Source organism: Colossoma macropomum, unplaced genomic scaffold, assembly GCF_904425465.1.
Source record: "Colossoma macropomum unplaced genomic scaffold, Colossoma_macropomum, whole genome shotgun sequence".
In the NCBI taxonomy this organism is placed as follows: domain Eukaryota; kingdom Metazoa; phylum Chordata; class Actinopteri; order Characiformes; family Serrasalmidae; genus Colossoma; species Colossoma macropomum.
Window position 1 is genome coordinate 3,390,554 of NW_023494799.1, and position 14,841 is coordinate 3,405,394.

At 40.5% G+C, this 14,841-nt stretch overlaps 1 protein-coding gene across 2 annotated transcripts in view; it reads right to left on the reverse strand.

Moving 5' to 3' along the window:
- arhgef18b (rho/rac guanine nucleotide exchange factor (GEF) 18b) overlaps window positions 1-14,841 on the reverse strand; it is an 83,658-nt gene that overhangs the window by 50,996 nt on the left and 17,821 nt on the right. For both annotated transcript variants that reach the window (XM_036586429.1, XM_036586428.1), the window contains 3 exons: window positions 12,604-12,681; window positions 11,243-11,351; window positions 9,841-10,075 (listed from right to left, as the gene is read on the reverse strand). In XM_036586429.1, the coding sequence (XP_036442322.1) occupies window positions 9,841-10,075; window positions 11,243-11,351; window positions 12,604-12,681 (422 nt within the window). The remainder of the gene's footprint in view (window positions 1-9,840; window positions 10,076-11,242; window positions 11,352-12,603; window positions 12,682-14,841) is intronic.

A 14,841-nucleotide genomic window follows, 5' to 3' on the forward strand; every position in this document is an offset into this window, starting at 1 on the left:
TGTTTCATTACTAAGAAAGCATAATTAGGCTTGTTTAATTGGATTTATGGCAGTGCAGTTTGTAAAATATTAAGTAAAAATCAATAGTTTTGTAGGTTGTACAAAAAACAAGGCTTATTGTAGTATTTTAGTAGTATTAATAGTATGTGTCACTATCCTATTTTCTGTTCCCACTTCTCAAATGTCAGAAAAACAAAATATAGTGATGCATATCGTGTATTGTGAAAATGTCTTGCACGCATCGTGATATATTTTTGCCATATCGCCCACCCCTATCTAGAACTCATTTAAACAGGTCAATATGATGGCTAGACATATAGAAATAATACTTTTAAACATAGCAATGCTCAACATAGAGTGGAATATCCTCAAAAAAACACTAACAGCAAGCAACTCGACTTTTAACTTGGTTAATATCCACTGTGGGTCCGATTTTTCTCACAAATTCTGGTTATAAATATTGCTAGGCACAGCTAATTAGCCTACCTAGTTAGCGTAGCGTTAATTGTGAATAAACTTAGCCAACTTGGCTAAAAACACGAAGCTGAAGTCGGCTTCTCGTTTGCATTTTCCCGTTCCACCTTAAATGGTGCAGCAGTTACACTCTGACGCCATTCTGACGCCTCGGGCGCCAGAACGTAACTGCTGCACCATTTAAGGTGGAACGGGAAAATTCAAAAAAGAAGGTGGCGAATAAGAAGCTGACTTCAACCAAGCCTGGCTAAAAACATGCTTAACAGCAACTTACAGCGGACTAAGTTGGCTAAATAGCTAAAAAAAATAAATATTAAGGCTATAAAACAAACAACAAAACGTGAAAACTTCCAACGAAACCAAAGCAGAAAGCTTCAAGATCCATTAACCAGCGCTGGCTAATGCTAATGCTAAGCTAACTCGGCTGTAAGTTACACAATGATGCTGAACAACAGGTGGCTTCCACAGATTGATACATTCAGACCCGAAATGAGGTCTTAAAACATCGATAACACACGCTGAATAAGCGGTAGGTATCAGATGAACAGTTTTATGAAATAATATAGCAGTTAATCGGCGTGTCCGAGCGGCCGTTTGGCTAATAAAGTTAAAGCCGGAGCTGCTCCGTTAAACTCGCCCTCACCTGTTGCGTTTGGGTGGATTCAGTCAGCTCAGGATCCCTCCGATTAGACACCCCAACACACCTGCTCCTCCCAGCGCCAATAAATCATCAATACGGCGCAGTTTAGCAGCATAAAATAAGTACTGACCTCGGAGTGCTGACCACTGAACCGCTCTGCGTCCGCCGCTGTGTTTAGCCTGCTGTCCTACAGCATTATGGGAGTCAGTCCTGCATTCCCAGACTTTAAAGAGACAGTTAGGCACTTTGATTGTACGCTATATGTGCACCTTCTGCTGACACAGGCGCACCCAGCTTGTACAATCTCCATAGAAAAGCACTGACCATTAGAATGGGACACTTTGATGCAGCCACACATGAGCCTAAGGTCACCATGCCCCATGCCAAGGGGCATAAAGCCCCCCAGCACTGGGCTGTGGAGCAACGGCATGAGTTGGAGTGATCCAACATCAGTACCCGACCTCACTTATGCTCTTGTGGCTCAATGCAATCAAATCATCCTCACAGCAATGTTCCAACATCTAGTGTAAAGCCTTTACAGAAGAGCAGAGGCTGTAACTGCAACTCACTATTAACACCTGTCATTTCAGGAGAAACGCTGGAGGAGCAGGTGTCTACAAAGCTACAAAGCTTTGAACATCAACATGCACTTTATTAGAAATGCTCACCTTCTGCTTCCACTCACTGGCCAATTTATTAGAAACACCCGCCTTTTACTTAAACTCCCTGGCCACTTTGTTAGAAACACTGACCTTGTGCTTCTACTCAATGGCCACTTTATTGGAAACACCTCCTTTGTGCTTCCACTCATGGGTCACTTTATCAGAAACACCAACCTTGTGCTTACACTCACTGGCCACTTTATTAGAAACACCTCCTTTGTGCTTCCACTCACTGGCCACTTTATTAGAAACACCTCCTTTGTGCTTCCACTCACTGGCCACTTTATTAGAAACACCGACCTTGTGCTTCAACTAACTGGCCACTTTATTAGAAACACCAACCTTGTGCTTACACTCACTGGCCACTTTAGTAGAAACACCGACCTGGTGCTTCCACTCCCTGGCCACTTTATTAGAAACACCGACCTTGTACTTCCACTCACGGGCCACTTTATTAGAAACAGCAACTTTGTGCTTCAACTAACTGGCCACTTTATCAGAAACACTGACCTTGTGCTTCCACTCACTGGCCACTATATTAGAAACACTGACCTTGTACTTCCACTAACTTGCCACTTTGTTAGAAACACTGACCTTGTGCTTCTACTCAATAGCCACTTTAATGGAAACACCTCCTTTGTGCTTCCACTCACTGGCCACCTTTTTGGAAATAGCAACTGTGCTTCAACTAACTGGCCACTTTATTAGAAACACCAACCTTGTGCTTCCACTCAATGGCCACTTTATTAGAAACATCCACCTTATAGTTCCACTCACTGGCCACTTTATTAGAAACACTGACCTTGTGCTTCCACTCACTGGCCACTTTATTGGAAACACCGACATTGTGCTTCCACTCACTTGCCACTTTATTAGAAACACCGACCTTGTGCTTCCACTCACGGGCCACTTTATTAGAAACACCAACCTTGTGCTTACACTCACTGGCCACTTTATTAGAAACACCGACATTGTGCTTCCACTCACGGGCCACTTTATTAGAAACACCGACCTTGTGCTTCCACTCCCTGGCCACTTTATTAGAAACACCGACCTTGTACTTCCACTCACTGGCCACTTTATTAGAAACACCTCCCTCATATCTCCACTATCTAGGTGTTCAGTTACAGACTGTAGTCCATCTGTTGCTGTACAGTTTATCAGTCCCTCTACTCCATTCATCATTGGTCAGTTTCTGACCACAGGATCCCGCTGCTGTCCAGATATTATTCGGGTGGTGGTCAATTCTCAGCACAGTAGTTACACTGACATGGTAGTGTGTGTGGTGCTGGTAGGAGTGTAAGTTTCACAGAGCATTTCACACCAAACCACTCTGAATGACTCCGTTTACATCTTAACAACTGAGTTATCTTAATGATTGAGTTATTGAGTCAGTAAAATATAAAAAAACAGCGGAATTCCCTTTTAAAATGATAGGAATGTGGTTATTTTTTGGGTTGTTGTTTCAGATTACAGCAGGCAGCTCACGATCAGCAAGGATAGTAACATCTACTCATTCGACCACCTACTTCTTCTCATGCATCTCGCCATCCTATACAGTCCTATACAATTTGTTACACTGCTTATTCTGACTTCCTTAAATGCACCTGGCTGTCATGAATGAAAATCTAAAGCTCTAAACTTGTAATCGGTCAGTCATGGCTTTGCTGTTTCGTGTCTCCGGCTGTAAGCCTGCTTACTGGGACTTTGTGACTCGTTATGGTGGGACCAGAGGCTTCCTCCAGCTTGGGATGCATGCAAGTTGACGAAATATATCAGCACGACTTGTTTAGTAAGCAATCGCACTCAACCGGTCGTCTGTAATGCTGCACAGACGCTGCGTGACGGTTCCGAATGCATGATTGTTCCTCTGCGATCATGGTTTTTGTCACCTGCTATGACACTGAGTAAACATGGAAAGGCCCTCCGGACATGCAGGACTGAGCCGAAGCAAAAAGCTGGCCGTTCATCACTCAGTCTAAGATGGAGGGGTCCTGATGTGGCTCTGGAGGGCATTACTCCAGCACAGTTTTGAGGTTTCCCTGCTTAAACAGGCCTTCCTACATTATTTTACATTTGTTATCACTTCAGTTCAGTTTGCTTTGTTATGTCCTTGTTCTCTCTTTCTGTAAACGTTTCTGTGTCCTACTCTTAAATATCAATGTGCATTAAATTACACCTGCTTGTACACAGGGGGCTGCTTGCATAAAGATTTGATCGAGTGATATTAAACCTCTGGGCTGTGTCCGAAACTGAAGGCAGCTGACTCGAGGCCTTGCAGCCTGTGCTGTCTCATACATCAGTGCCATAGAAGGCAGCTTTGTGATGAAGGTATCTGCTACCGCAACTGTCTTTTACCCAGAAAAAAAATCTTTTAAGAGGGCTAGTATACTTTTTATAACCAAACGATGCTATTTTACCTGAATTCAACTTTCACCTCACAGAAAGAAGCTCTATTTGAACGCAATTTTTCGACATCAAAACTACTGTGGCATCAGTCACACCTCTTTCTGTTTAATTCAAAAAAAGAAATGTTATTCATGCTTATTTCAGGCTATTTAGCTCTTAGGAAATGTTAGCATTCAGTATGCTCAGTTTTGCAGGGATTTTTATTTTGAAGGATGGGCCTAGGTTCTTTAAAGTGTCAGTCATCAGAGAACTTGTAGTGAGGAGAATTACCACTCTGTAAGGTCTTTGAGGTTTCTCAGATGCTAGGGAGCGCTCCTGTGCGAGTCCAAAATGAATGGGTTGATATGTTTAGCTCCATTCATCCCCATTCATTGAGGACTCGCTCGTGGGTGCCCTCTGGCGTATTGCAGTCATGTATTTGATATAACGGGGGAAATAGGTAATTGAAGTAAAGCCGAATAGGGACCAGAACTTGGACTTTCTTCTGAGAACGCCCCACGTTACACTATACACACAGGACGTGACATATTTTTTCCTGGCACTGCACCGTATTTTTCATGCCGCAATAAAACCTGGTAATACACACACACACATATATGTATGTGTGTGTATATATATGCACAAGTTCAAGTAATTTTGGGCCGTTTCTTTCAGTCCATTCATCACGAATATTACACACAATGTAAAGAACTACAAATTATGTCAAAACCCGAAAAACGTCAAAAAAGTGTAGACATGCGGTTCTGATCTGATGAGCAAAGGCCCTTTTTGACATTTATATATATATATATATATATATATATAGGGCCTTTGCTCCTCCTGAAACAGACAGTTTGCAAGATGCTTTCCACTCTGGAAAAGTGAGAGGAGAATGTAGAGTTTCTCCACCTCATTCAGGAGCTGAAACTGCACAAAAGCTTCACTCACAGCTTAGATCTCAGCTGAGTTTGTTCTGATTTTGGAGATGCAGCTCCACATCAGACGAGCACAAAACAAACAGGCTGAATGCCTTTAAAATCATTCTTTACTCATCAAAGAAACGGACAAGCGGTGACACTGGGCTACTGTCCATTATAAAAAAGTGAAAATAGCGTTAAGAGCTTCATCACTTTATTCAAAAGCTGAACCGCTGAGTGATTCTACAGTTAACTCGGATTTTGTGTAAAAGTTCTATTTGCTGGAATACAGCTGGAACGACATCTTGGTTGTTGTCATGCCAACACCAGGGACGGCCGTGATTGGTCAATGAGTTTTTGTCACCAGTGAAAGCAAAAATCAGACAGAGGACGAATAAAATAATGTTGCCAGCCAAATTAATTTGGCTAACCACGCTCAAATGAATTAACTGTCATCCGAATAAACTGCGTTAAGTGTGTAACAGCCTTAATGCTCAAATATGTACCAAAGGTTCACTGGGTTTGGAGGCTAGGCTACCTAAGCATTAGCTTACATTAGCTTAGACTAGCTTTAGCAGAACATAAAACCATACATAATAAAGAGCTGCTGGCTCTACTTGTTCTAAAACGACAAAATAAAAAAGTAATAAAAGAACACTGTGTAGCTGTTAAGCTAAGATTAGCACAACTTAGCATACCGCACCAACACTAACACAGGATAACGGGATATGCAAGGCAAACTATACATCTACGCCGAATTAAAAATACAGCCAAACAGAGGAACCTCAGCAGGCAGCGTCTTATTCAAACAGATGATTCAGACTTCCGGCCTCAGAACAGTATTTAGAATAGCACGCAGCAGGATTCAGACACAGCCCTGTGTCTCTTTATCAACGTGGGAGTAGAACATGCTCTAATTCTGTGCACACAGCTGTACATAATGATGTATAAAGCCTACATTTTATCACGGCTGGTGTAAAAAAATGAATACATCCTCTACAGAGAACACACTGTTACATTTTAACTTACAAATACTGTTTATTCGCTGAATTTAACATATTAGGAAAAAAGTCATATTTGTTATGTTAAACTCAGCAAATAAAGAGAAACTGTGCACTAAAATCTGCAAACAAATGTTCAAGTGTGTCTCTGTGGAGGATGTTTTAACTTATTTTCACTTTTGACAATGTTTACATGTTACTCCTTCTTTGAAAAAAAAACAGCGAGGAAAGTTGGGTTTTCCATGACACATGCCCTTTAACCTCCTCAGACGTCTGGTTCCTATCACCACCACTGTGAACACCACTAGAACGGAGCATTTCACTTCAAACTCTGAATGACTTTGTTTCTTAACAATTGAATTGTGCAGAAATTTTGAAAAATTGCCAAAAGGCCAACAAAAGATTTAAAAGGAATATATATTAAAAGCTGCCTTCCGCCCAATTACAGCTGGGATAGGCTCCAGCACCCCACTGCGACCCAGAAGGATAAGCGGTTTAGATGATGGATGGATGGATATATTAAAAGCTGCTGTCTAAACAAAGCCTTGTATCTCCAAAATGGTAACTTTACAGGAGAGGAAAAAACACACTTTACTTTTAATGCAAGTCAATGGAACCAGACTTTTTTCCAAGTCATTTTGGGCCGTTTCTTTTGGTCCATTCATCATGAAATTTACATACAATGTAAAGGGCAACAGGCATCTTCAATCTACGCAAAACTGAAAAACGTTAAAAAAGGAGATACAAGGTTTTGTTCCGACAGCAGTGATATATATATATATATATATATATATATGTAGATATAGATGTGTTCACTTATATTCACTTAGAAGACCAACAAAACATGGAATTTGACCATCGCCACCACTGTTAACACCTCTAGAACAGAGCATTTCACATCAAACGACTCTGAATGACTTTGTTTCTTAACTGAATTGTGCAGGAATTTTGTAAAACCGGTGGAATTCTCCTTTATACATGTGCACTAGAGTCCTTACTGCACATCATCATTAACACTGAACAAAAATATCTCCGCCTGAAACTACATGATGTCACTGGACGTCTAAAAGCAGCCTGTGAGCCATGCAGTCAACCGAGCAGAGGGACTTTTTCGATGAAATTTAAAAGTGAAGGAGTAAAAACACAAAACAAAACAAATGAAAACACATTCGCTTCTCCTTTCTTCAAAAACAGACACCATACATGAATGAGAAGAAGAACTGTGGAAGCAAAGGTCAGAAAATGAACTGGCAGTTTCGAAATGACAGCCTTGCAAAGTGATTTTTGAAGGTACACCAAGCTGTGTTTATATTTGCAACCCCAACACAGTCTCGCTCTCCTGCGTGCTGCTTTGTAAAGCTCCTTTGGCCTTAATTTTGGCCTTAAAATCAAATTAAGCAAGTCTTTTAGAGATTACTGGACAAGTCCACACGGTTTAAGGCGAGCGTGTGATAATTCAGGTATGCAGTTAGCACCATGCTAATTGGTAGGGTGTAAGTTTCCATTATTGTTAGCTACGTTAGCCTTGTAGCTCCAGTGCTAAAAGTAAAGAAGCATCAAACATGTCTTGGCTGATAGACTACATCTAAGTTACGGGGAGAAAGCTGTGTATCTGTGACTTCTGGCTGAACTATCACTTTAATATGTCAATAAACCACGGTGACCACTAACAGTAATCACTTATGAACCATTCTTACCATTTTTGGCAATCCAGATCGTGTCAATTGATATGTCTGAGCACAGATGAAGGCTTTCTTAATGCTACTAAAATTAAGTGCACTGACCATAATTTTGCCTAAAGAAGACTCATTATAGCTGGATAGACAGTTCATAATCTGGGCTAACGAGGTATTAGAGGCAGCCACAGGGATTTTAATTTAATGCACACTGGGACTCGTGCTTTGTGCACATTTCGCATGGACAGCTGCAGCCCTGCATGCACAAAGTGCTGAGAAAGTCGAAGCGGCAGAAGCAGAGGAAACAGGCTGGTTTTGGTGAAAGCAGAGGAGTTAACCCTTAGAGAACCCTTTAGCTGTCACTGTTGCTGTGGTAAACAATGTGAATCTGTTTATGTAATTGCAAATCTCCTCTTCTACTCACAAACACACATGCGGTATGGATTAACCTCTGTGTGGTGTTCAGGTCTGTGGGATCCATCTTCAATGTTTACCAAAAGAAAAATTTATGTGATTTGTTATTTTTTCAACCTCAGATTCTTGGTCTTTGCTCATTTTCTGTGAAGAACATATAAAATAACCCATTTTCAGTGTCTTCACTCTGTTCACCCCCCACACATTTATACTACACATGTGGTGTTGGGCTGAACCCGCGGGGAGTAAAAGTGTGAAGGTGCTGGGTCCTTCACTCTGTTCTCCTCCTACATGGCCTGCTGTTAGTGTGTGTGTGTGTATGTGTTTGTATATGTGTGTGTGAGGGTGGACAACATGGACAGGCTGCTGACTGGCTACAGCTGCTAAAGGAGAACCCTACGCTGACCACTTGTGATATTTTAAACATCTGGTATTTTTACATAAACTGTTCTGGCTATATTGATTTAAAAACAATAATGCGGTGGGTCCAGCAGACCACTGAGTAACAAACACATCAACACCACACAAGGGACAGAAGTTAAGAACCTGTACTTTCCACAAAATTTCTCCACTTGTTTCAGTAATTAGGGGGGAAACCACTGTCAGTGAACCAAAGTCATCTGGGTGCAGCCTATCAGAGTAAAGTAGGTGGGGCTTAAGTTGATGCCCTCAGAATCAAAAAATAAATTGAACCTAAAAATATATATCGTCACTGTCCAAAGAAAAAATATGTATCTCCAAAATAGTAACTTTACAGGAGAGGGCAAAACCGTTCTTTGCTTTTAATGGAAGTCAATGGAACCTGACTGTTTTCTAAGCAATTTTGGTGCATTTCTATTGGTCCATTCATCATGAATTTTACACACAATGAAAAGCACAGCTGTCATGATGTAGAAGAGTGAAAATCGCAAAGAATGGAGATACATGTTTTTCTTTGAAAAGCGACGATGTATTGTTATGCTCTTAATAATTAATATGAAATGACAACATGTTTTTACTGGGTATAATTGTGATATCAAAGGGTTAAAGGGGAATGCCACCATCAGCATTACTGAATGGTTAAGATGTGAACATTCAGAGTGGTTTGGTGTGAAATGCTCTGTTTCAGATTAACTTAAACCTCCCAGAGGTGGTGATAGGAACCAGATGTCCACCTCTAAAAGTGCCCTCACAGAAAGATATTACATGATGTCTGAGATGTTGTTTTATGATAGCTTTAAGAAGGTTTTGACCTAAAATCTGTTTTTAAAATCTGTTAATGGTGGAGGGATACATGCAGGGCGTTGTAAAGCAAGCTAGTCCCCAAAGAAAACTTTTTTCAATTTTTTTTCCAGATTTTCCACTTTTTTCCCATCATCAACCTTCCATATAAACTCAGAAGACTCGTGTAGGTTCACTGGTGGTTTTGGATAGTAAATAAAATGTCTATATTTGTGTTGTAGTCATGGCAACCTCTGGTTCCTATCACCACCACTGTAAAGACATCTGAACCATTTCACACCAAACCACTCTGAATCACTCTGTTTACATCTCACACACTGGAAGAAAATTTTGAAAAATGGGTGGCAATGCCCTTCACAGCCATGGTGCTGCAGCAGGGCCATGCAGTGGAGCATGTGTAGGAGCCACATGCATGCGTGTGCGTGAGTGTAGCAGTGTAGTACTCACTGAGACACTGCAGGCCATGCTTTCTCTGCAGGCTCTTGCTGCACAGCGAGCAGGTGGCCAGGCTGGAGAACGAGCCGTTAACTAGCATGTGCCCATTAGCACTGCGGCTAATCAAACTTGCGCGGCGGGTTTTCTCCTTCGGCTCCCTCTCTTTCTCCTTCTCTTTCTCCTTCTCTTTCTCCTTGTCCCTCTCTTTGCCTTTCTCTTTCTGCTGATCTTTTTCCCGGGTCTTACCCTGCAACAGAGAGACAGGAGAGAAAGAAAAACAATGATTAAAACTTTAAAGAAGTAGAAAGTGCTACTAGTTGTAGTGTGAATGTGGGGTTGAAAATCACACACAAAAAAAGATAAAAAAGCAAAAGATATGAAAAGAATATATATTTCGCTGCTGTCGGAACAAAACTTCATATCTCCAAATTGGTAACTTTTCAGGAGAAGGAAAAAGCATACCTTACTTTTAATGTAAGTCAATGGAACCAGACTTTTCTCCAAGTCATTTTGGGCTGTTTTTTTGGTTCATTCATCATGAAATTTATATACAATGTAAAGTTCAACAGGCAAAAGTAGGCTGAATAAGCAGATGTAAGTTGGTTTTTGTGACATCACAAAAACAAAGAATTGCAGCTCAGTATCCACATCGCCGCTGTCCAAAGGAAAACAAGTATCTCTAAAATAGTAACTTTTAATTCAAGGCAAAAACTTCACAAATTTAAAATATAATTTAATGCAAAAAAGGGTTTTCTTTGAAGTGATTTTTGAGCATTTCTATTGGTCCAATCATCATGAAATTGACACAGGATATAAAGGGCAGCTGCCAGGTTCAAATGATATAGGAAAATAAAAATCGACAAAAATGGAGATATATGTTTTTCTTTGGACAGCGACAATATATGGTAAGTATGGACCAGGGAGTGAACGGTACATTTTGGAACAATGTTTATAGATTACATTAAACTCTTTTATTTTATGAAAAAGTGAGGTGAATTCGTTTTTTCATGATATGGGCCCTTTAATAGATATTTAGATAAATATTAGTTAAAGAAAGGTGGTCATCTATAAAGGGCTCTCAAAAAAACCAAAACGTTTACAAAAATTCCAATGGAGGATTAGACTCGTCATTCATGCACACTTTTATAAGCAGGTCTGAAATAAAACAGATTCTGTTTCATTTTAAACTGTCAGTGTGAATCACATCATAAGACGTGACACAAATAAAATTTCAGTTTCGTTCTTAAACAAACTCCCCTTTATGTTAAATAGAGGAAGTTATAGCGACAAACAGAAGCCGCCGTATTAGAGTTGCAGCAACGTTTCTTGGAAATGCATGCGTGACGGAAGATGAGGCTGACACTGAGGGGAAGTGTGCAATACTGCAGTGAGGTCAGCGCAAGCGCGGAGTCACCTTGTCTTTGTTGAATGATCCAGTCATGCGGTTCCTCAGAGAGCTCAGCGTGCGCTTGACTTTGGTGCCCCGCTCGGTCCTCTCTGCCCTGTCCTCCTCTTCCTCATTCCTAAAGGTCAACAGCAGCAGAGATGAAGTTTCTTTTCAGCAATGCTGTTCGGTACTGATAGAATTTACCACCACAGTTCCCAAAACTGATATAAGTTCATATGCATTAATAAGGTTAATGAGCCTATTCTTCCTGAGTGCTGCACTCTATACTAAAACAATGTCTTACCATCCTTACAGAGCTTGTTGTTGACTGTTTTGCTCTGTTTTCTTCTCTTAAAATGACACAGTATTAAAATTTTAACCGGACAATAAAATTCTAGAAAGGAAACATACTATTTATTATCTAGTATTTATGTATTTTGAAGTTGTTAATATTGTACAAACCATTATTGTTTTGAATGATATCAATATGCCATCACAAATTTTTAGGCTGTCTGAGGCTTCAAGGCATCATCATAACTTATAGCTAATAAAGCGGCCAGCGAGTGGAAGCACAAGTCCGATGTTTCCAATAAAGTGGCCAGTGAGTGGAAGCACAAAGTTGTGTTTCCAATATAGTGGCCACTGAGTGTAAGCACAAGATCAGTGTTTTCATTAAATTGGCCAGTGAGTGGAAGTACATCGTCAGTGTTTTTGATAAAGTGGCCAGGGAGCGGAAGCATAAGGTCATGTTTCCAGTTAAGTGGCCAGTGAGTGGAAGCACAAGGTCGGTGTTTCTAATAAATTGGCCACTGAGTGGAATCACAAGGTGAGTGTTTCTAATAAAGTGGCCAGTGAGTGGAAGCACAAAGTTGTGTTTCCAATATAGTGGCCAGTGAGTGGAAGCACAAAGTTGGTGTTTCCAATTCACTGGCCAGTGAGTGGAAGTACAAGGTCGGTGTTTCTAATAAAGTGGCCAGGGAGTGGAAACACAAGGTCGGTGTTTCTAATAAAGTGGCCAGCGAGTGTAAGCACAAGGTCAGTTTTTCTAATAAAGTGGCCAGTGAGTGGAAGCACAAAGTTGTGTTTCCAATATAGTGGCCAGTGAGTGGAAGCACAAAGTCGGTATTTCCAATATAGTGACCAGTGAATGGAAGCACAAGGTCAGTATTTCTAATAAAGTGGCCACTGAGCTGAAGCACAAAGTGGGTGTTTCCAATAAAGTGGCCAGTGAGTGGAAGCACAAGGTCATGTTTCTAATAAAGTAGCCAGTGAGTGGAAGCACAAGGTCATGTTTCTAATAAAGTGGCCAGTGAGTGGAAGTACAAGTCTGGTGTTTTTAATAAAATGAGTATATCAGACAAAAGTGGCAATAATGCAGTGAGACTTACTCGTTGGAGAGAAACTCGTACCAGGTGACACTGGCAGATGACTCTTTCCTGTCCACACTTGAGGTTATGCGTTTGACTCTGTGAGACAATACAAAACAGTACTGTAAGAACAGAACAGCGCACGGTACTCACAGTGTACTTACTGCTTAATTATCTCAGTATCTCATGACTAAAGCGTTAGCTAAAGTACATTCTCGAAACAGCAACAGTAGCCAGATGGGACCTGAATTTTGTCCGTACTTTAGCCCATGTTTATAGATAACAGTGAGTCATACAGTGTCAGGAACCTCATAATCAAGTTTATTAGAGATACCGAACAACTCCACACGGTTTGAGGAGTATGATGAAGTATGTGACGATTAGGCCTGTGCTGTGCTTCAATAAGCTACATTAGGATATTCAAATTAATTCAGTGCAAAACTAAACAAGCATATTTTGGACACCAAATCAACTGCATGTGAGGTAAGTGGAAAACTGCAAATTTCATTTTTGGATATCCCGCTGATTTAAGGGAGTTATTTTCCAAAATATTAACACTACGTCCTGTCCATGTTGGGTTTAGTCAGATACTGTTAGCCTCTGTTTTGGGGTGCAGTGAGTACACTGTAAGTATAACACACAGGAGCACAGAATACATAGACTGGAGGATTCATCCACTAACAAACACAGCCATTCACACGAGGATGCTAACCACAGAGTCAGCACAACATAGCCAGAAAGTCACTAGGTGTAGGTTAGGGGCCGTTAGGGGCTCTTTAGAAGAACACTCTGCTGGTGTTCGTGCAGGATGACAGTCTGTTATAATCCCACAGCTTTAAATAGTAGCAAAGTGAAGCATCACAGTGTCAGATTAGCGTTAAACAATAGTAGCAACCTTGAAGCCTGAAATTCGTCTGTACTTTAGTCCATGTTTTTGGATAACAGTGAGTCAAACAGCGTCATAAACCTCATAATCAACTCTATTAGAGATACTGAACAACTCCACACGCTTTGAGGTCAGTGAGTGATTATTTAGGCACAGAGTTAGCACAATGCTAATTGCTGGCGCATGAGGTCCCATGTTAGCTACATTAGCTTGAATTAATTAAGTGCAAAACTAAACAAGCGAACCCGAATACATTACTGTGCCAGTTCTATTTTTATTTTACTTTTATTTTTTTATTTAATTTTTCCAAAATGTTAACATTATGTCCTGTCCATGGTGCTTTTTGTTCGGTGGGGAACTCTCAGAGCGTTCCAGGCCTTCTCCGAAATGATTTCTGTGAAATAATACATGTCTGTAATTTTTAGTTAATTGTTATTTATTGTAATCTTCATCCTTGTTGTATTTAAGCTCTGTAAATACTGTAGTAATTCTTTTATTCCATTGCTAAGTTTTGGTTGGAAACAAAGGGGTGGATTATTTTCTTTGTGGTATCTAGGCAGATACAGTCAAGCGAGCTCTCCCATTGGTTAGGATTTCAGGATCTGGACTGAAGGCCTTACAAGTTAGATTAACTCCCAACATAATTATGAAGTGACAGTCATGCTTTGATTTTCAATGGGACCAATTTTGTGAGAAAAATACATCAGTTCAGAATCAGAATCACTTTATTTCACCATGTTTCCTACAAGGAGTTTGTCTTGGGAGTGCTCACCTGTATGGCATTTAATATACAGACCAATTTTGACCAAATACAATCTAAGCAGTCTAAGCAGGTTTGGGTTAGTTGTTAGGAATGGAAAACAGCGGCGACAGGTCTGCGCCAGAACCGTAGATATACACACCTAGATGCCGCGTTGGGTTTAGCCAGGCACGTCAATGGCGCCGCCATTTTAGGGCAGTCAACATCGCTGCTGGACTGCATTCAGTACCATTATAGAGCGGCAGTTTAAGAAAGATACTGTCCAAAATTACACTATTTCAAAATTACTTATTATTGAACTCAGAAAGTGGGATAGGATTATATAACGGAGGGAACGCAGTGATCCACGCTGATGATTGTGTGATGTTTATGTGTAGATATGTTTGTGTGGTTGGTGAAGCACAGAGAACCTGTTGATGTGATTGCTTTTCCTCTGGTTTTATATTAAGCTTATTTCATTTAATAGTCCATTCAGGGGGTCTTAACTTCTTTATTTACAATGATGGTTAATGCTTTTTAGCTAGGTAAGTTCGTAATAGATTCATAACAGATTAACACTAGCACCTTCTTACACGAACCTGAAGTTAGCTTTGCCAGCTTCTTGGTCAAATTT